This window comes from Semicossyphus pulcher, unplaced genomic scaffold, assembly GCF_022749685.1.
Source record: "Semicossyphus pulcher isolate SPU_LCO1_2020_fin unplaced genomic scaffold, fSemPul1.0.p SCAF_9, whole genome shotgun sequence".
Classification (NCBI taxonomy): domain Eukaryota; kingdom Metazoa; phylum Chordata; class Actinopteri; order Labriformes; family Labridae; genus Semicossyphus; species Semicossyphus pulcher.
The window spans coordinates 17,608,264-17,630,065 of record NW_027211770.1 but is presented as its reverse complement, the minus strand read 5'-3'; the positions used below and the strand labels follow the sequence as shown (position 1 = coordinate 17,630,065).

The window sequence follows — 21,802 nt, the reverse complement described above, 5'->3', positions numbered from 1 at the left end:
TTAAACCTATAAACAAATGCTCATTTTACTGGCACTACAGTAAATAACACCTACCTTAAAGAGTCTGTAAGAAGAGAACAGTGCTGTGGCAGACAAAACGATGTTGGGACAGGATGTTATCCACTCACACGACGCCATTGAACATCCACGGTGTTGGCAACGCAACCGTTGCTAGTGAAGTAAACTGCTACAACAGAAGTGTGTATCTGAATGTTGGCCAATATTTAGTGAAGTCGGTGGAGAGGGGAAGTAACTTCACGTACCAACACTGGCACGTTTGTTTGGACACATGACAAGTCCGGATATGGGCGATGCGCATGACCCTAAGAGATGCTTTCATTGTTGCTCGTAATGTCTAATACTGCAGCGGTTAAAAAGCACAAGATACACCACTGAAGGAAAGGGATGATCAATGTTAGCTAAAGAAGTAATCATTTATGCTGTATATAATTATACAGACGATATTACTTGATGTTGTATGAGACAGTCCTCTACAAATAGAATTTTAAATACATGTATTACGTTAAAAATTTGAAATCGCTGTCAAAGCCGTCAGTACTCTAATATGTACTGTCAGCACATATTAAAATTGTATGGCCCATATTTTTTATATAATCCATAGCCAACTACAGCTATTGTTCGTATGGGTTGTCATCAGGGCAGTCTATGCTTGTATCAGACGGTGCAGATTTTCTGTCTGAATTGTGACTTTTCCGACAGTACCTGAAGGCACCTTAGGTTCGAAAAGTATGGCCGCGGAGTGTTTGACAACATTAACAGAGCAATGGATACGGGAAAGGTTAAAATTAAAACACCCCTGTCTCGGTAATATTATCTTAAGCTAAACAAACTTTAAAAGCAGTGAATACCAGCTAAAATTAGGGATAAGCCGTTGGGTATAGCTTTTGTTATGTTAAGATAACTTTCCTGAGCCTAAGCATCGTTGGCAAAGCTAACGACAGCTAACATGGCCACAAGCAAAAACTGTCATCAGCTGCACATTTAGATTCAGTATAGTCATATCAATACATATGTTCTACTTGTTATACAGGTGATGTCCGCTCATTGAGCCTCCCGGGGACGTATGAGGAGAAAATCAGACATCTGGGAAACGCTTTGAATAACTTTGTCCGTCTGAAGTCTCTGGATCTCTCCTGCAACGCGCTGGTCTCCATTGAGGTACGTTTAAACTCTCCATCACTTATTTAAGCTGCGTGGCTGTGTAGGTGTTTTAAAACTATATTAAAACTTATAAAGGTTCAACTGTGTTAAAGTTTAATTATGTACAGTTAGGTTCAGTTATCACTCCAATTCATGACTCTTAAAACTTGTGTTGGAGGTGTTGCAGGTGGACATGAACGTCTCTTATAGTAACTGTTGCTTGACCCCCTTTAACTGTATTGTGTCCTCCTAAGGGCGTGCAACATCTGAAGGTCCTGGAGAGGCTGATCCTGTACTTTAACTGCATACCCTCGCTTGAAGAGGTGGGCGTGCTATTTAAGCTGCCAGCTTTGAGAGAGCTGGACCTCAGGCTCAACCCTCTAACAAAACGTTACCCACACTACCGCCCTTATCTGGTGCATGCCATGCCCAAACTGCGCAAACTAGGTAAGATACAACCATGTCGAATTTATTATGACTATATCAGGTCTGTTTTAGGACTAACCATTGAGTGTCCTTTGCTTTCTAGATAGCTGTTCAGTCAGAGACACAGAGCGCAAAGCTGCAATAATGCAGTTCTCCTCTGATCTCCTACCTCAGCAGAAGAGCTCTGCTTTAAATCAAGCTGCTGAGCAAAGGTACACTTATTGATCGTCAGATCCTTAACTTGAATGAGTCCTTGTGTTTCCCCCATGATCTTGAGAACCCTGCAAACACACCAAAATTATTGTTATCTTTGCTGTCCTGCTTGTGTCTTTCAGAAGCATTGATCAGAGACTGGCTTTAGTCGACCGCTTAACTAAAAGGCTCTCTCTCGCGACTGACACGGATGATATTGTGTTGAATTTTGTCGAGAAGGATCGGAGAGGTCAAAGTGAAACTCTGTACGTCTCTGACTCAGGTCACAGGGAGGTGAAAGGTAAGAATATAATTCTCAAATCAAAACCAAACCAGTTAAAATTAAACATTGTTTTAAGACTCCTGATTGATTTTAAACTTATTTTTTTTGTCAGAACCCAAAGGGGAGGAATCACAAGATTTTACAGAACTGAGAAGTTCTACTCCAATACAGGTGATATAAACGTGTTTGTCAAACAATAACCAGCAGTAGAATTAAATGGTCATATATACTCATATACTGTGTGTGCACTTGTGTTTTTAGGAAACGGCTAAATCCATCCTCAGGTATCCTCCCACAAAATACGGTAACTTTTACTGAGTCATCTAGAGATAGAGAGTTATTCCTGTTTATGTTCAGGGTTTAAAAGGATGATACAGATAATGGAAAGGAGACTGTGTGGTTCAATTGTCATTTTTTTATTCTTTAGTCCCAATTTAATGTGCGATTTATGAGTAGTTTATTAAAAATGCTAAGACTAGTTAATCTAAGCTATGTTAATACAGGTTAAAATACTTTCTCTAAAAATAAGAAACACTAGTTACTGTTGTCTTTTTAGTTCCTGACAATATGTCAAACCACCACTAGGTGGAGCCAGACTGCCATTTTTCTGTATTCTGTATTTTTAATCACAAACACAATAGAGTCCATCAAAGGTCCTTTAATAACACTGTTTTATGATGTCATTTGTTATTAACCAGATACCGTGGAGTCCAAAGTGCCACACGTGAAAGAACGGCCTCATAAAAAAAGCTCTACCTCAATAAAAGTCACTGAAAGACCAAAGGTGTCCTTCGGCCCGTATGTAGAGATATCCAGACCAGTGCCTGGAAAACAAAAGCAAAAGGACCTCCCGAAACAGACCAGACATGTAGCCAGGGGACATTATACCCCAAACCCTGGTGAGAGCTGTATGTCCGTGTTTGTTATACAGATAAACAAATACCACATTCCATTTGCTTGGCAGGATGTTGAAGTTGTGTTTTTAATGTTTTTCCAGATCAAAGTCGCTGCCATAGTTCTTCATTTATTAACGTCCGGCCTCCGAGTCCACGCCGACCTGGTTTGAATCTGTCTGACCCCTCCAACCCCATCTTACATCCTCCTCGACTGACTTACTCCAGCTTCAACAAGACAGAAGGGAGCTCCAGCCTGCCGCAGCACACGGAGAAGAAAAAAAAGGTCTGATCTTCATTTACTCTCCATATTTCACACACTGGCTCTTTAAATGTTTGTTTTAACTATTTGTAAAAAACAAATTTGAGGATGTTTCCTTTCTCATACTTCTTCTTGAATTCACCTCCCAGGGTAGCTACAGGAAACCCCTGGAGATGCTTCTCAATCTCGTGGACAAACACTGGATGGGAGAGAGGTCGCTGCATCATAACAACAACTTCCTGTGTGAGTTCTGTTTGGGGAATGTGATATCTGATTCCGGGAGCCTGAGATAACAATTTCTTCTCATCATTTCTATTTTTGGCTGTAGCTCAGGCTGTACAGATCCTCTCTCTGATGGAAAACGATATTTCCAGCCGGGAGGCGGAGGTCAGGACCTTAAGACGGGAAGCTGATGCGCTGAGCTTTCAAGCGGCCGCGCGAGAGGAAGAGCACAACACCGAAGTCCGTCACCTCTCTGCTCAGCTGGAGGAGGCTCGCAGTGCAGTTGTGAGTGGATTAAAAACAATGTTGTGCTCTTGGGGGGTTTGATAAGCACGCTGTATTTACTGTCTTTACTCTGACTGACGCAGGGCAAACTGAATGAGCAGCTGAGGATCGTCTTGGAGGAGAATGTCGCTCTGCAGAAACAGCTCATCAAGTTAGAGCGACAGTACCTCAAGTCAATGATGAAAAGTTCACCTATGACTCAGATTAAAGGTGTGTGTAAATACCATTGGGAGACATGAGTGAACATTTTGATGTTTTCCTCACATACTCTCCCTCTTTGTTCTTGCACATCCTCAGAGGCTCAGACGGAAGTGGAGGAGCTGCGGAAAGAGATCGAGGGGTTGAGGGAGAAAGTGCAGGAGGCGGAAAAAGTCAAGGAATTGTCAGATATGCTGCAGGAAAGCCACAGGTGAGAAGATGCGGCCATAGGTGTTGTCACTGTCACCAACAATGATGATGATCTCACACCTACTGTAGCGATGCTTTTTGTTTGTGATTTGTGTCTGTGTTCGCGCTGCAGGTCCCTGGTGGCTACTAATGAATGTCTGCAAGCTGAGCTGAAGGAAAGTGGGGAACTTTAAAGGAGGATTTGAATGAAGAGATGCGCACCAGGAGGAAAATATCAAAGCGGGACTCTGGCGAGAGTCACATTAGCATTGCATTCGCTGCACGATGCCCCGCAGCTACAGACTGTTTTTAATTCATTCTTAATTTATGTCACTGCAGTGTACAATTAATTTATATGAGTATAAGTTCCTAGCTCTTGTGTGTTTATAGTATAGTGTATATTATGTTGAAAAAGTATGTACAGGCTTTGCTTAATGTAAACATTAACAGGGGAAAGCAATTCATTCAAGAGTTTGTGTATAAGAGAGTCAAAGGGCTGTTATTTAAATTGATTATCAAGGAGAGAAGTTATAGTGTATTTCCTGGATTAGTGGAAGGATTGTGTCTCCTTGCTGTTTCACCCATTTTTTTTTTTAGGTCACTTGTGTCTCCATCTGCTTTGTACGCTGTAGTGGAATGAATGCATGTAAACTCCAGCTGCACAGTGACTTTATTTATACCTCAGCCTTAGGGCTGGAGAGCTGCACACTTTCCTCTCACAGACACTAATGCAAGACCCGGCAAAGCAGGTTAGAGCGTGGATGCTGCTCCGTGAACTGAACGTCGCTTTTTATTGTATGGTGGCTGTTGCAGGTCGCTGGTTGGTGCTACTGGTGCAGACTTTCCCAGTGTGACCATAAGAATATAAAACAATGTATTTTGACTGACACCCTGTAACCTACTCAGCAGAGGCTCTCGGATGTGTTTTTTTATTTTCAATAATGCACTACAAATCTTGAACACACATTAAGAGGCCTAAAGAACAAGAACAGAAACACACTGCATGCACTGGGGCACAATGTTACATAAAAAGTTATTTGAAAAAATAAGACGATATTGTTCCTCCACATGAAAGGTGCACAGTATTTGGCATTAAGCACAGAAAACAGATCATACTCGAGCTACTGCAGCAAACTAAGACCAACACAATGATAGCTGCTAGTTTTTCACTTGATGCATGATTCTTCATCAGCAGAGGCTACAGGTAGTGCGTGACAAAACACTGTCACAATGTTGGAAAAATATTATACAAAAGTATTCGACTTGTTTGCAAATGTTCCCTTTTTCTCACATCGTATTTAAGGATACAACAGTAAAACCCTGCTTTTGTTTTCAGTTGTATTTGTGCCTTTGATGACATCACAAATCTTTAGCAACAGACAAGATAATAACGCTGGAGCATGGCTGACTTTGTACATGTACAGGTTGATACACATTGAATTCAAGCAATACAAGATTTGATCAATAACAATTTTGATATATTTTTTTTTTTGCAAGACAATATTTAAGTCTGTCCAGTAGTCTGTCCTCACAGCAGGCACAGCAGTTCAGATAAGATATGACAAACTCCTACTGTCGTCTATATGCTTCTGAATCAAATGCAATATACATAACATGCACAAAGTACAGCAATACAGGAAGAAAACAAAGCCAGTGTCATAAATTAAGCCGTGTGGCTATCACTTTTTAGAATATACACAATCTTACCACAAATATATTAGAACTACTGTATAGAAATCTGATGAGGAAATAGCATAAGTAAAATGTTAAAAATACAATCTTGTACAACTGAGCTCGTCTGCCGCGGTTAGAGCTTCCTTCTTCAGCTGCATTCACCAATTTGTAATTTGAAATGTGTGTTAGCAAAAGGAAATAAACAATGACAGCGTTAGAGAAAATGGGAAAGTCCTGTTGTTTTTTTTTGTTTTTTTGTTTTTTTACTGTTACAAGCAGACCGATTTAAAAGGTTTACATGGAAGGAGTTATGTTTTACATATTCACAAAAGAGAGGCCCGATCCCAATCTCCACCGTAAAACCTGAACCCTCGCAGACTTTAATGACGTCAGGCGTGCAGTGCTTGAGTGCTTGAGTTCGCGAGGGTTTAAAGCTCCTGTGAGGAGTTTTTTCACTGGTTATGAAACAGACTGAAATTAATTCTAATGACTCTATATGACCAACAAAAGCAAACCAGACCATCAGCGACAAGATTGATTATTTCTATATAGTAATTTAAAGACCGAAACTGCCGGCGGGGGGTAGGTGTCAGACGAAGCGATTAACTGCATGCTGCCTTTGTTTACATTTTCCAGGGCAAAGATTTAAAGTGAGAGATACATATGACTGTTAAAGAAAGCAGGATGAGATTTTTTGTTAAAAACCACCACTTCAGCAAAGAGATGAGAGGTACGGCTTTGTCCACAGGGGGTGCCAAAATCTACACAAACCGAAAGTTCCTCTCAGGAGCTTTAAGACCAGTTTAAAAATAAGGACTGGGACACACTACCATGGCATCACACGTTGTCTGGAAACAAGATGCCATTAAATTGTTAGAAAAAAAGCCGACCTCCAGCATGTAATTGTGTGTCTTGCATTACAGTGTTTACATATTTTAGCAAACTATCAAAAGTCAGAAAGGAATTATTTTTAATCCTTTGCCAATATTTTACTAAAAAAACACAAACATCTCAACAAACATAATATAAATAATGACAAAATCGATTAACTACATGTTGTCATTTACAGATACATTTTTGCGGTCACGTCCATGCTTGCTTTGTTCACATTTAGTTTTTTTTGTTCGAACTTTATTGAATACTAGCCTACTTCAATATAAGAGTGTTTGTTCATCAGCATCCCGTTTGTATATGTAACTACCAAAGGAAAATCCCCCGATATGCGGACTCACAGAAAGTCTGCAATTTTGCGCTGAAAAGTCCGCATCAGAGCCCTCACCCACTTTGTGATTTGACAGTTCACCAAGCACTCAAACACTTACCAGGAACGCAAAAGTCAGCGAGTGTGGAGATTGGGATTTGGCCAAAGATGATATGGCAGAGGTCAAACATGTTCAGTCTTACAGGGAACTACATTGTATTCTGACAAAACACTTTATATATTTTTCTTGGTGTGAGCTGAAGGCAAATTATTATTAACAAATAATTAAAATGAACAGCAGATGTTAGAAAGTCTAATCAAGTGGGGATGGCAGACTAACAAATGACACTGAAGATGGAGTTTAAGTTTTCAAAAGAAATCATCAAAAGTGTGCCAATTATCATTAAAAAACAAATAAAAAACGCATCCCTTGAGCTAAATACGGGAATAGAAACATTTCCATGAAATAGTGCAATGTTGTTAATTCATCAAACCGTTGTGCCACTTGTGTCTTTCCTGGCATGTTGTTTCAATTGTGCTCAATAAATATTATAAGGCCCTATCATAACAACAAAGCTTCATTATTCATAGCATAGCAGTTTCTCTCGTTTGTTCTCTTCAGTGTTTGGCAGTAACTTGCAATCAGACAGGAATGTACCAGCTGGTGATGACTTTGTAAAAATAGATGTAAACAGTTTTCCAGTTCTCACACTTCACAAAGAGAGGAACTCAAAAAACTCTCTCTCAGACACACACACACACACACACACACACACATACAGAATAGATGGGTGGGAAAATATATGAAAACCTATTCTTTTGTGCTTTCTTTGAGGACTCTTAATAGAAAATTATCCTAGTAGTTGAACAAATGTTTATTCCTCATCCTTGGCCCTCACATGGGTTTGCCCTCGGTAGGTTTATTCACTTTCTTTTCGTATGACCCTCGATGTTTGTAACCCGAGACGTATCCTGAAGTATCCACTATGTCTTCTCGTCCTGCCTTACCCTTCCCGCGTCCGGTGGGGTCGAAGCGCTCCTTGTGCGACCCTGTAAACTTGCTGGTGTCCGTGAGACGACTCACAGTCGGGGAGGCCACGGCTCTCTGTGAAGAAGTTTTAAAAACATATTCACACAGCGGCCATTTTCCCCTGATGTCACACTCAGGGTAGGAAACACAAAGCTGAGACACTAATGTCACACTGCTGTGTTTCATGTCGTTAGTGGTGTGTAAATTTTGGGTTTGTCAAATAATGTTTAACACAACTATAAAGACAAACAGTAAAAATCTGGAGGGAAATCGACAATATTTCAAGCTAAAACAACATAACAAATTAGCTAGGCAGAGAACGGCTAACGTTAGCATTCAGCCCCTTACTAGCTAATATTACCGTTAGCTAGGACGCAGCTGAAAGCTAATATTATTGTTGGTAGTGTTACATGATACATTTTGAAATGCTGAAATTCCTTGCTAACGTAATTTTAGCTAGTCAGCGGCTGAATGCTAACCTTAGCTGTTTTCTAATGGTAAAAACTTGATTGACATGACTTGACTTGAACACTTTTTATTGTCTTTTCAGTTGCTCATTAATTTAAATGGATAAATATTAATTGTTGGATAACCTGTATTGTATCACACAGCAGTACAACAGTATACTAGAATTTGTGCTTCTAACCCTTAGCTTGGCATTAGGGAAATATGGCCGCCACACATATTTTAAGCTTTGAGTCTTACTGTGACTCCTGCAATGACAGGCGTCTTCCCCTCGATCAGCTTGAAGACCTCGGCCTCAGCCTCCTCTCCGGTCTTCTCTTTGTATTTCTTCCTGGCCAGCTCCCCGAGTGCAACCTTGAACTCGTCAAATGTGATGTTGCGACTGGATTTCTTCCTGAAATGTAGGAGGAAAAGGGGCTTAAGTATGGGATAACACCACAGGGAATAAACCCCCCTCAAAAAATACATCTCCTCAACTGTGTCACTGTTTTATTTAGCAGCAGCTCTTTTTTTGACGGCTTCTCAGTAGAGTTTAAAGGCTCAAAAAGAGAGCGGACAGTGGTTTACACAGAGCCATGTGTGATCACTTCAACATGGCAGATGTGCGACACAGCATGGAGATGGTATTCCAATAAGATAAACAATGAGAAAACTTTCACTGCTTGGATTTTGTGTCCCAGTGTGCCTCAGGACTTGAGCAACCACACACACACACACACACACACACACACACCTGTAGACTGTATATTTGACTGTCTACAGTAGTAAGGACCCAAAGCCCTGGTGTTTCATGTTTATGTGTGTCCTCATATAAGATCAAACTGTTCTAACCGTAAAGTACCATAGCACACATTATCAATCATTCTCCTTCCCAGATTTCTGCAGTTGTTTAACTGGCCAAGTGCCCGCTTCACTTCCACGTTAAAAGTGCATAGTAACACAAACACAAACATCCATTGCTGTGGTGATAAATCACCTAAACAACAGCCTATAAAGCCTGCAGTCTCCCCGGGCAACCTGCTGTCATAGTAACAAGCTACAGCAAACAGGGATGTTTGGGTTTATTATTAATTTGACTCATCCAGTGACCCCTTTTTTTGTTTGTGCGATCCTTCAGTGTTGAACATTTGAGAGCTCCAGTCCTGTGCGCCTGTTCCATGCTGTCTATCGTCAGGAGGAAACCGAACTGAAAGCTGCTGTTTCTGTCCGAGGAAGATAGCTGTGTTTTCTCTGCAAATCTCTCCATACAGAGACGTTAAAGTCTCCGAAGTATACCATTGATTAAGCCATGAATATTAACAGCAAGCTGTGATAATTAGTTTACACAGACAAAGGTTGGAGGGCAAGTGGAGCTTCATTTTATTCGTCAGCTGACCTGCTGTTTATTCCCATCACTTCAACCATCTGCAGAACAGGATCCATTTGGATCTGACGCAGTGGTTGGCTGATTTTGTTCATGCAAAACTGCTCCCGCCTACGATCATGTTCAGCGATGAGGAAACACAACCAAAGCCTGGAAAAATGAAGCCACCATAAGACCGTGCGAGCGATTAATTAGCCCACACCAGATTTCTACCTCATCCATACTTTATGCTGCGCTGCTCTGGCTCCGAGCAGACAGACAGCACAGCAGAGACTCAATGTGGTGCAACAGACCTCCACAATAAACAAGGAGTCACTCAGCCATACTGGGATTAGCCAGTGCTCATTAAGACGTTTAATTTTTCGTGTGCAGGCAAAGAGCTTTGACGCTGATTAAAGGGAAAGTGGATATACGCATCTCTGGCATGGCAGCCCTCGCCGGCTCACCCATGCCCGGAGTCAGAAACTACACGAGCCCCTCCCCCAGTCTGCACCTCTGGTTTTATATGTGAAGTGAACACGCTCTGTTCAGATTGTTCTACACTATCCTCATTTACACAGCTAGTAAAAATGCACGCTTGGACTAACTTGGACCCTGATCAAAACCTGTACGCCTCAGACAAGCCAGACACACATCAAAGGACACAACGTAAACAACGTTACACAGATTCACCCGAAAAGCTTGCATGACAGGGAACACGCTTTCTTTTTTTCCCCCGTAAAGTGGTTACAACATGTCTTTTGCACACTTTTCTAAATATAGCGCGCCAACGGAGCAGCATGTAAACAAGCCTTAGTGTCACAGTCAGCTTTAAGTTCCCTCTCTGTGTCTTGCCAAGAAAAATGTTCGCAGCAGTAAACATGAACACACAGATTGCCATGCCAACTGTGAAGGTGTTGATGTGGGAGATTCAAAGTCCAGGAAAGCATTAAAAACTATTTATCAGGTTAAATGTAAGAAGATATGAGAAGGAACATTTGGATGTTTACACCACTCTTAAGGCCGATTTCTTGGTCAGTGCCAATCATGAAAACATGTAGACTACAATATGCTTCTTATACTTTCATCTGCTTTTTATTCTACACATACAGTATGTCCTGCAGATAAAAAATATTAAAGATCCTGTCAGGGTGTAGAAATGCTATGCAAAGCTTTAATAAATAAACATGCATTAGTAACCTGGTCAGATACGTCAGCCCCTAGGATCTGAAGCCACATGCTTGGCCTTTGATCGGGGACAGCCTTCCTGTGTATCTCCTGCATGTTTTTTGGAGTTTTTAGAGTTCTTTATTTCAAATAGTTTCTGTGCATCTTTCATTTTGACACACAATTTTAGTTTCCACTGCACCGTATGTTTGTAAAATTGGAAGAAAGTGCTCCTGGATCTGCTTTCTTAAATCCTTTATCCTTCCTGAACACCCTTGTTATAATGACAGCAATAAACAGTCTCAAACAGAGAAATAACACTAAAAACCATTTTGGATTCCCCTGTATAAACGTGTGTACACAAAGTGACTTAGATTAAACTGTGATTACACGCCAGCAGAAGATGGAAAATCCACTAAATCAATATGAGATTCCCGAGCAGACATCCTTTGTGGCCTCTCTCTCTCTCTCTCTCTCTCTCTCTCTCTCCGGATGATGAGCAGCTTCAAGCCAAACTCGTCTATTCTGGTGCTTTCTAGCAGAACAATCTTCATTCAAAACCAGGACAGAAAAAGATTCAAAGCTGCTTTGTGTGTGAATGAAGATCTCCATAATAACCATGTGCAAAAAAACACATGCCAGCCCACATTGTCAGCCCGCTCTTGCGCCGGCTTTATTCTTTGCTTCTAGGATGTAACTGCGTGAACTTTCTGTACTGTATGTGGCCTGAACTATAACACACTTATCAGACAACCAGTCCAAACACTTTGCAGACACTACTTGTTAAACATAAGCACAGCTGCACAGATGAAAACTTTTTCTTCTTCGGTGGAATAATATTGAGGTCACAGCTTATTATTAGACTCTACTTCACTTAAATCAAGCAGTAAAGGATGAATCAATCTGGCCTGGGGAGATACAGGATGAGCCATCTTGGCCCCTTGCTCTGGCGGCTGTTTCTGATGGACAGATTCAGCTGAGCTTAATATGCGAAACGAAGGCATCTTCCAAAATACAGCCTGGAAACATGGAATTAAATGACAACAGAATAATAGAGCTGTTTCTAACGTGAATCTTTCATCTAATGAAGCGTGGAGAAACAGTCGACACCTTCATTAATTCAATTCATTTCTCACTGCAGCGAGTTTACAACCATGTTGGTGCCTGTTTAACCAGATTTCTGCATAAGTATACAAACAATTCAACTGTCTAAACACTAAAGAAATAAAATAGAAATATCCCATTTGTTCAGTGATTCAGTTCAGAGGCAGTTATCCTCTCCACTGTGTTCTTACAACCACAAATCTTCCATGTCTGCAGCACTTAAGTGACCTTTCGGGCATGCTGATCTGGGTGACTAAGCCTGTTGTCATCACCGCTGCTGTCGTAAAAGAACACAATCCTGCAGAGGCATGTTTGTAACAAGATCTAATCAGGCTCAGATGTTTGCAGATTTATCATAGAGGACTACATCAAACCAGCCCAAATAATGTCAAAGATTTGGCCCATGGCTCCTGTCTTACTTGACTTTGCTGAAGACGATGTCCACGTCGGTGAGGGTGATGTTCTTGCCGTCAATCACGGCGCAGTCCTTGCAGAGCTTGGACCAGTTCTTGCCGTGCATCTCCTTGCCCGTAGCGCGAGTGTCACCATGGATGGCGAAGCGCCGAAAGGACTCTTCCAAAGCGGTCACCTCCACCGGCGTGGACGAGCCCTGACCTCCATCACTGGTGCCGTTAGACTCGGTCGAGAGCCTCTTGGACGTCCGGTCTCTTGACTGGTCACTGTGCGGCCGCAGAGAGACCGAGCCCATGTTGGGATGCTTGGCCGTCTGGACTTTGAAGTCATCTATGTTGTCTCTGAGAGGGACGAAAATATCAGTATCTCATTTATGTGAGGTGTACATGGTAGTTTCATGTAGGAAAAATATAAGGGAAATGTACAGTAAAGCCACTCTCTCCAACCACATAACTTTTCAAAGTAAAAGAGGTCTGTTAAATGACAAAAGGGACGTTTTGGCTTGTCAGGTTACGTACGATAATAATTCAAGATTTACTGGGAAAGCAAAAGGAGCTGATCAAGTTCAACAGAACCAAACAAAAAAGACATTTAATCCCACACTGTTCCCTATAAAAAGAGCATCTCTGGTACAAATCCAATTGAACCAACCCTGTTCTGCAACATTTGCAATGGACAAACCCTTCAGCGGAAAGTAAACAGCGTGTCATGCCTTCAGGTCAAGACACAGCTTGTTTGATTTGCCTTTTATGCTGTCCCTTTTTTTTTGTACAGTACTTGTGGGTTACAGGCAAGTTTAAACTGTCCAGAGCGAGGTGTGTTTCTGCGTTCACACTGCCTGTGAATGGGCAGATGTGTTTCATGTTCTGGCACAAAGGTGAGAGATATAAATAGATCTCTGTGGAATTCACACAGAGGCACACAAATCAAGAACCGAGGGAGCAGACGGATATTCCAACGAACACACCAAATGTGAAGTGATGGATTCTAAAACTTACTTGTGGTCTGCCATGCTCGTGCAGGAGTTTGGTTCCTTCTGTGCAGTGCTCGGATTAGCTGACTTTAGTTTTCTCTTTGTGCTGTGGAGGAGATGAGAATGGAGGTGAATACTGTGAGGGGACGTGTGTGAACATACAGTGCCAGAGAGTGGAGAGGAAAAAGAATATAAAGCAGAAACATACAATATTCCACTCATCCTAATCACTCTTTCATCAGTCGCCATTACTTCACACGCAAACACACACAGCTACATTTAAGGAAAGCCTCGAGTAACTTCAAAAGATCAAGTCGTCTTGCCCGTCATTAACACTAAATTCCTTCCACATCAGCGTCTGCGTGTTATTGTTTGCTGTGACACATCTTTTAAAGGTTGTATTCGCCGAGACACGACTTCACTTCTCTTCGCTCAAGACGATGATTTCATTCAGTCTGAGTTCAGGGATTCCTCTCCGAGCACATCATCACCCTGATTTGCATCTCTGTGTTCAGAGCAGCAGCGTTTTATCTTCACGTTTGAACCACATCTGATGGGCTCATGTTAGTCATCATTCACTGGATAAGATGCTGGAAAATCAAATTACCGCCATACAAAACAGCACAAAACATGCCCCTATGCTATATCTATGAGGATTATGTAATCCTGCTATGTATTTAAAGCAAGTGATGGTGCTCTGCTCACCTTTCAGCTGTTCCCATACTCAGCGCAGCATCCTTAAAGGCCAAAGGACACTCCAACAAGCTCTCTTTAACTCTTTACTAAAAGATGCAATTAGAGTAGTTTGAGAGATAACAAAAAAAAATGCAAACAGCAGAGAGACGCTGAGTCCTGTGGACTAAACTGCTGCTCTAGCTTAAAGTCCCTCACGTCACCAATGAAGTGCGTTCACTCACCCGCAGTGACACCACTTGAAGCGACGGGTTTTGTTTCCACGACCCTCTGACCAACAATCACAACTGTGACCTTACTAAGTACAGTCGACCCTTAAATTGGTACAAAAGCTCCAAGATTGACAAAGCATGAAGCCATTATCCCGGGGATGTGTGTTCTTAGGGGGAAAAAAGAAGAGATTATTAATGTCTATGAATAATGGCATTCACAGCAGCACACACTGGGAACCTATTGTCCAACACTGGTGGCTCCTCTGTCCGACCCATGCCCATTTCTTCACACATACACACATGGTGACATCGCAGAGCACCACTATTGATGGCAGGGGTTTGTAGTCATATGTCATCGGGGGAGAGGCCAAGTCAACCCAGATAGAGATATAGAGGTCGTTCAAGCCTCTATGTGTTATAATGTGAACAATAAATATCACAAAGTTAAATATATTTACATATGACACTATTAATCATCAAACTAGTGAATAATATTAAGTTTACTGCTGTTACCGGGGGGAACAGGCACTAATAAATAATATTGGTGTATGTTGTTGTGTTTTCAGATGTGTGTGATTCTGCATGTTAGCTTCAGTTTGATTACACATGTGTAGTGTTACATCAGTTGTGTTCTCCAGAATGCCCAAGACAAATATCTCCTCAGGGAGATAATAAAGTTCTCTAATCTGATCTGATCTGATATCAACACCAAAGAGTTTATGTTAATAGGAACTAAATGTTACGGGTCTACAGTGGGTACAGAGGGTAATATATGTAATACTTAATTAAATTAGTAAATAGCACTTTTAGCTATAAAAAAAAGTGTTCGAAAGTAATTAAACTTCAAAGCATAATTTCTGAAAGTCACTTTCATGTTAATGCAACATCTATGTCCTCCATCCATCCATTATCTTATCCTGTTCAGGGTCGCAGTGGGGCAGGAGCCTATCCCAGCTGTCATCGGGCTAGAGGCGGGGTACACCCTGGACTGATCGCCTGTCAATCACAGGGCTGCCACAAAGAGACAGACAACCTTTCACGCTCACACCTACGGGCCATTTTAGAGTCACCAATTAACCTAACAATAAGGGTGGGAATTGCAAAGTAACCTGGATGCGATTCGCGATATGTGGCACACGATAACGATAATATCACAATACAGCGGTTCTGCAATGATTGATACATTGCAAGAGAATCATATAATAATACATCACAATATCTGATTCACTTCTTTGGCCAATCAATATCCGTTGACGTCACCCTCATTCATGTCATCACATCACGTCAAAATCGCCTTATATTTTGTCAATTAATATATCGAGTTAGGACAATGATATATTGCCGTATTGATATTTTGTCCCACCCCGACCTAACGAGCATGTCTTTGGACTGTGGAAGAAAGCCGGAGAACCCGGAGGTAACCCACGCATACATGGGGAGAACATGCAAACTCCACACAGAAAGGCCCCCGAAGTCCGAACCAGGACTGGAACTAGGAACCTTCCAACTGTGAGGCTACAGCGCTAACCTTTGCACCCCCTACATGTAATTGAATATTATAAAGAATACATTTTAATCTAAACAGATGGCATTAAGAAATAAGATGAAATTGGGAGATTATTACCCTACTCAGAAAATGAGTCACCAGTGTGACAGAGGAAATCTCCACCACAGTTTTCCAGCGTCCAAGGTGATATCTTCAATTTTCATGTTTTTTACGACCAACAGTTAAATACCCAAAAATACTCAGTTAAAGGTCATACAGAACGTTTGAGAACATTTGCCCATTAAAAGTCTTAAACGATTTACTCATCATCCAAATTCATGTCTGTTTTTGATGACTGTTTCATGCCGTAGCTTCCTGTAACGCCCACACTGAGGTTCCATCATTAACTTTGCTTTTATTGTGGGGATCCACAACTTAAATAGCTACTGACTGTTTGTTTCCCTTTGTGTTTCAATGACAGCAGCCAAATCTACACGAAACAAAGGAATCTTTTCACTCTCCTCCTCCAATTTATAGTCAGTAGTTTCAAGAGGCCGAGTCCTCAGCACAACGAGCCTCCTCAAACCACATCATGTTCAATACACGAGAGAGAGGTCATTAACACAGCCTGAAGAAGGACACATACAGATAAAAGGAAGTGAAGTGCTCTGACAGCTTATTTCATCCCATCATTATAGACTGTATGTAGTAGAGAGTATTTAGTACAGTATCGATTCAGCCATATTGTTTTATTTATATGTAAAGAAATGAGACAAGCTTCATTTTAGATCCGTTTTGTCCCGTGCATGTTCTCTGCCCCACATTCAGAACGAGGAGCCATTTGGTTAAGGGCAGATCTCCAGAGACAAATCTGTGACTGGATGACAGCATGCTTACATACACTCGCCTTCTGGCCAAACACTGCACAGATGAGTGCTTTAACTATAAATTGACCCATTTTGAACTGCGTCTATTCATAGCAACAATACGCCGCCGCTGCTGGAACATTCTATTCATTCTCCACGGGGGGAGATCGGCCAGGAGGCAACGACACGCGCTCTGAAACACCAAAAACAATAAATTTTGTGTTTTACTGTTTGTTTGGCAGATGGGGTAACTCGCAGAATGATGGCAGAAGGTGTTGTGACATGTGTGTGTGAGAGAGAGAGAGAGTGTTTAACAGCAGCCTCCTCTCCTCCATCGTGCCGTCGTAGCGCGTGGGCAAACAGAGATCCCATCTGCTTTCTATCTAGATCAGCATCGTTTCCAGGCTGCTGCTCTGGAATGTGAAGGTGTCAGTCAATCAGAGCCATCATCATTACCACTCTGAAGCCCCCCACTCTGCCCGGGACTGACCTCAATCTACAGTACACACCATGTCTGCCAGCCTTCTGATACCAGTGAATACACCTCTGGACCAGAAACCTTCATTTCCCCCCTAAAACTATAACTGAGCCATGGAGCTGAAACTACACCTGATGGTCCCAGCTCTTTAATTTTGAGAATGAATTTATAATACATTAGAAAAAATATTGATTGGTTCATTTAGAGTATATTGACAGTAATGAACAAGAATAAAATAATGGTTAATCTCAGCCCAAATGAACAATAAGTGGGTGGCTTCTTGCAGAGCGGGGCCGAGGAAGAACAAGACAAAGAAAAAGCAACAATATTGACCACATTGATACACCAATGTTTGAAGCATAGCGGATCTGTCTCAAGAGTTTTTGTAACAACTGTTACAGCTCTGGAAAACATTAAGAGACCACTCCTTAAACCAGCATCTCTCTCTTCATGTCACAGCCGGCCCAATCTCGATCTGAACCTCACTGAAAACCTGCTGAATGTGATCAAGAGGAAGATGGATGTTTACAAGCCATCGAACAAAGAGTGGCCTAACGTCACCCAACAGCAACGTGGCAGACTGGTGGAGAGCATGCCGAGACGCATGACAGCTGTAATTAAAAATGAGGTTATTCCACCAAATGCTGATTACTGACTCTTCCTTAGTTAAATCAGTAGTATTCTGTTGTTTAAAACTGAACATGAACTGGTTTTCTTTGCATTATTCGACGTCTGAAAAACATCTTTTTTGCATCTTTTTGTTATCTTAACCAGTCGTCATGGTTTTTTTTTACAAATAAAAGACCTATTTGAGAATATTTGATTTGGAAGTAGGGAGAAATGTTGTATACAATAAAACGAAAGGTAATTTAACAGAAAGACAAACCGACAAGAACCAGAGAAAAACATATTTTTGCAGTGGTCTCTCTCTCTTTCAGGAGCTGTATATCATAAAATTCAGCCAAGTTCTTCTGCTTTGAAAAGTATATAAAATAATTGTAATTTAGAAGAAGGTCATGAACACACAGCTGAGAAGATGACACGACCATATTTTCACATAAGTTTTGGAACCATTTTCAGAAATCTATTGTGGTTGCATCTGCAGGGCTGCATATCATTGACAGCTGCACTATTGGCCTCAATGGAGGTTAGTGCTAACACCATAAACCAAACAGGGTTCATGGTGGGCGAACCGAACAGGGTTCATGGTGGTTTCTAACTGCCAATACGTAATAAAAAATGTCCCTGGTTTGATTTCTGTAATTCCCCTCTGTTACTCACTCTCTCGTTCTCTGTGTGTCCCCTCTTCATCACCATCAGTATCTAATAAAGGATAAATATTACCTTTTAATACTGTAGGGCACCAGAGGAATGTTCCTCCTCAGCTGAAAATAGTCCCTAACAAGTGCACTCCTTAATTATGTTAATGCAGTGCCCTGCTGTTTCAGGAAATAACTTTTTAATGTTTGTTCTTTTTGAAGGTTCCGTCATTAATAACAAATACATGGCAGCCCTTTTGTAACATGGTCTCAACACTGTTCTGGGATTCGACCACCTGACACACCACTAAATGTAAGCCCTTACCAATGTGCCTGTTTTGACGGAGTCCCCTCACTCTCACTCTCTCCCTAAAGACAGAAAGAGATCTGGCCTGACATCAGTACGCTGCAGCACGGGCCTGAGGTCACCACCACGCTGTCTCTGTCAGTCCTCCTCGCCTTCCTAAACCCTTTAGCTGCTCTGTGAGTCAAAGATCTTGGCAAGCATCGTGCAGCAGAAAAGCAAGATGTTTGAAACAGGCTGCAGCGGTTATTGTTGGCAGCAGCAGCAAGCCAAATAGAGGTATAAGGCAGAGTAAAGAAAGCCCGAAGGTCCTTATGCAACCCCACATTTGTGAGGAATACATGATGCAGAGACAGCAGCAGTGTCCCTGACATGGCTCAGATGGAGGGAGGCCTGTGTAGCCAGCAGCACGTTAGCTCTGAGAGGAGTCCAGTTTAAGATGTGAGAAGCCAGACTGTGTTGTGTCATGTCATTTCAAAGTCTTTGTAATGACAGGGAAATGCCATCTCTAGTCTGTTACATCTATTTTATATGCAGACGCCTAAAATTCAACACACAGCTATTCCCTAATGTAAAGGACAAAACGCATAATTCTCCCTTTGGTTTTGCACAGTTGAGACAATGCTCTCTTCATTTTGCCTGGAAGCGCTTGCTTTATTTGGTAGACCTGACCGGAGTGTGAGTCATCACAAACAAATATAGGGTAATTTACACTCTGAGGTTAATTGTTGGTGACAGAACCCGAAGGCTGTTGGAACCAATGCAATGAAACCTTGAACAGTAAAAATCTGGGACAAACTCAGTGAGTGTGTATTCTCCTCATGCATACATAATCCAACCTATGGGGAGAATATGCAGCTACAAAGCCTTTCACTGAGAGGAAGTACACACACTAGCATTACCTGCATTAAGCAATATAATGCATTGTTTTCTACTGATATAGCCAGTATTAAAACTGACTTTAAATCTTATTCTGAAAATTACATCCATTCAAATTCAATCATATATCCGTAAGAGTTCGATTCACAGAGAATCAGGGAGCTAATAAAAGAGAGCATACATCCTTTTTTCATGCATAATTATGTAACTACCTACATGTAACCCAACAGCTTGGCATGAAGGCTGCAGCCACAGGCCTAATGCATTGTCAATCATCCTCTTTAACCAATAATGGAGCGTTTTGGAGAACCTTCGCTGTGACTCTCATTGAGCCCGCGTCTCAAAGATAAACAGAAGAGAAAAAAAATCGTGTGTTTGTGTTACTGGAAGAGGCTGCAGCTGCAAGTGTGTCTGGGCGAAACATGTTACATAAACTATATATTCACACAGATTCACACAGAGTCCACGTGATCGGTTTGTTATGGTCAGACCCTGATGCATGTAATGCCAGTGCAGAAAATGGCATTACAGGTATAAGCTTGTCATATTTTTCGCATGTATGGGGCAATGCATGCTGCCACAAGTAAGCGCGCAGAAAGAGACGTACAAACAAAACAAAAAACACAACCAGGAATCAGCTGAATGTGTGTGGGCTGCATCGAAATCCTCATTTTCGATATTTTAAAAGCATGCACAAGCAAAAAATAAGCTACATTCTGCTTCTGCCAATCAAATAATCATGCCGAATTCAGTTTTAATCACCTGGTGTCGTATTCCTCCACCTCCAAGTCAGGTTCACAAAATCATGACAGCGCGTCGCGGTGTCTTGAAGTGTTTTCCTCTCCGCTGCCTGAGCTCTGGTCTGTGTGTTCTCGATGCTTCAGTCCCTCCGAGATGCTGAAGAGAAACCAGCCCGCTGATTGGCTGCCGCCTTGTGCCCGAGCGTGTTTTCTTCTTGCCTCGTTGTTGTTGTGGGCTGTGGTGGTGCCACGGAGCTCAGTGGAGCGCTGATAAACAAGCAGTTTGAGCTCGGAGCATCTTTTTTAGGTGCTTTGGGAGGAGGGGATTGACGATGTAAACAAAGGACGAGGATGGTTTTATGTGGGGGATCGTAGCAGCTTTATTAATAAACAACCAATGTGAGGTCATAGAGGAAGGAGGCACATTAGAGAGGCCAATGGTCACTCACAACAGTAATTAAAATATTTTTAAACTGAGTGAACCCTCATCATGGCTCTTCTCCAACACCGGAAGTCTTTGTGTTTTGGTTGGACAGAGGGAAATGACTCTAGGGACTCCTTTTATAACAAGATGATTCATTCTGCATTGGAAAACGAAAGAAAAGAAAATATTTCATGCCTTTCTTCCCAAGACAACCTTCTGAACCTTACTCCTCTGATGTCCAGTGCAGGACTGCGTTACACAACCAGTAGTATCTTAATGGCTGGACATGGATGGACCGTTATGTAACTCCCTGCCTTGCTGATGGTTCAGATGGTAAAGTAGGCTAGTACCAAGCTCATATTTACAATTCAAAGAGTAGTTGTAAAATCACGCATGCCTCTGAGCAAATGAAAGAGCTGAGAATAGAGCTCGAGCTCATCATGATGAAAGCAGCCTAGACTCGAGAGTAATCACTTGATGACATAATAGTTTATCTGAGGCTTCTTTAATTGCGCCACCTGGTGGTTAGTAGCAGTATAACCTGTTAAATTAAGCTAAAACTGTTATACTATAAACTGTCATATTAGTCTTGAAATCACACACTGATTTAACATAAAAGAGAGTAAACATAATTGTGGGCTCATCTGTGGTCTAAAGATGTTGCTTGATGTTCATCAAACTTGTGGAAGCCAGAGAAATAAACTGTAAATGTATGATATTGAGATTTTAACTGGTTTAAGGATTTTGTTATCTCTTCCTGGAAAACTTAACTGCTCAAGGCTTTTTTGGGGTTGCCTTTAAATATGTATTTTTTCCCTTTCAGACAAAGCAAACAATAAAAAAGATGAATCATTATTATTTACATATATGGAAAGACAAAGAATTAAATAATGCTTTTGCGCCCTCTAGCGGTGGAAATATGTGATCCTACAGATGGACACTGAAGGAACAAACAATACGATAAGCTGCAAAAATCTATG

At 41.5% G+C, this 21,802-nt stretch overlaps 2 protein-coding genes across 2 annotated transcripts; one reads left to right on the top strand and one right to left on the bottom strand.

The window, feature by feature from the left end:
* The first annotated feature begins 710 nt into the window (after nucleotides 1-710).
* On the top strand, nucleotides 711-5,185 carry cep72 (centrosomal protein 72). The gene is made up of 14 exons (XM_069655933.1): nucleotides 711-825; nucleotides 1,052-1,179; nucleotides 1,416-1,608; nucleotides 1,691-1,799; nucleotides 1,923-2,080; nucleotides 2,175-2,233; nucleotides 2,324-2,366; nucleotides 2,761-2,970; nucleotides 3,060-3,241; nucleotides 3,367-3,460; nucleotides 3,546-3,724; nucleotides 3,808-3,934; nucleotides 4,022-4,133; nucleotides 4,245-5,185. Exons 1-14 carry the CDS (start codon nucleotides 750-752, stop codon nucleotides 4,303-4,305), a joined length of 1,731 nt encoding a protein of 576 aa, XP_069512034.1. The 5' UTR covers nucleotides 711-749; the 3' UTR covers nucleotides 4,306-5,185.
* LOC138583884 (tubulin polymerization-promoting protein) lies at nucleotides 4,987-20,638 on the bottom strand. Its single transcript, XM_069655934.1, has 5 exons — nucleotides 20,421-20,638; nucleotides 13,507-13,587; nucleotides 12,514-12,849; nucleotides 8,722-8,875; nucleotides 4,987-8,091 (listed from the first exon to the last, which is right to left on the bottom strand). The coding sequence occupies exons 2-5, from the start codon at nucleotides 13,518-13,520 to the stop codon at nucleotides 7,882-7,884; spliced, it is 714 nt and encodes a 237-aa protein (XP_069512035.1). The 5' UTR covers nucleotides 13,521-13,587; nucleotides 20,421-20,638; the 3' UTR covers nucleotides 4,987-7,881.
* Nucleotides 20,639-21,802: the final 1,164 nt, after the last annotated feature.

Bases quoted from the DNA above. Each gene is read 5' to 3' on its own strand.
- cep72 (XM_069655933.1), top strand. From the start codon at position 750: ATGGCCGCGGAGTGTTTGACAACATTAACAGAGCAATGGATACGGGAA. The intron at 1,800-1,922 runs GTACACTTATTG...TGTGTCTTTCAG, and splicing joins AATCAAGCTGCTGAGCAAAG to AAGCATTGATCAGAGACTGG. The intron at 2,971-3,059 runs GTATGTCCGTGT...ATGTTTTTCCAG, and splicing joins CCCAAACCCTGGTGAGAGCT to ATCAAAGTCGCTGCCATAGT.
- LOC138583884 (XM_069655934.1), bottom strand. The intron at 8,876-12,513 runs GTAAGACAGGAG...CCTACATTTCAG, and splicing joins ATCGTCTTCAGCAAAGTCAA to GAAGAAATCCAGTCGCAACA. The intron at 8,092-8,721 runs GTAAGACTCAAA...ACTTCTTCACAG, and splicing joins CTGTCATTGCAGGAGTCACA to AGAGCCGTGGCCTCCCCGAC.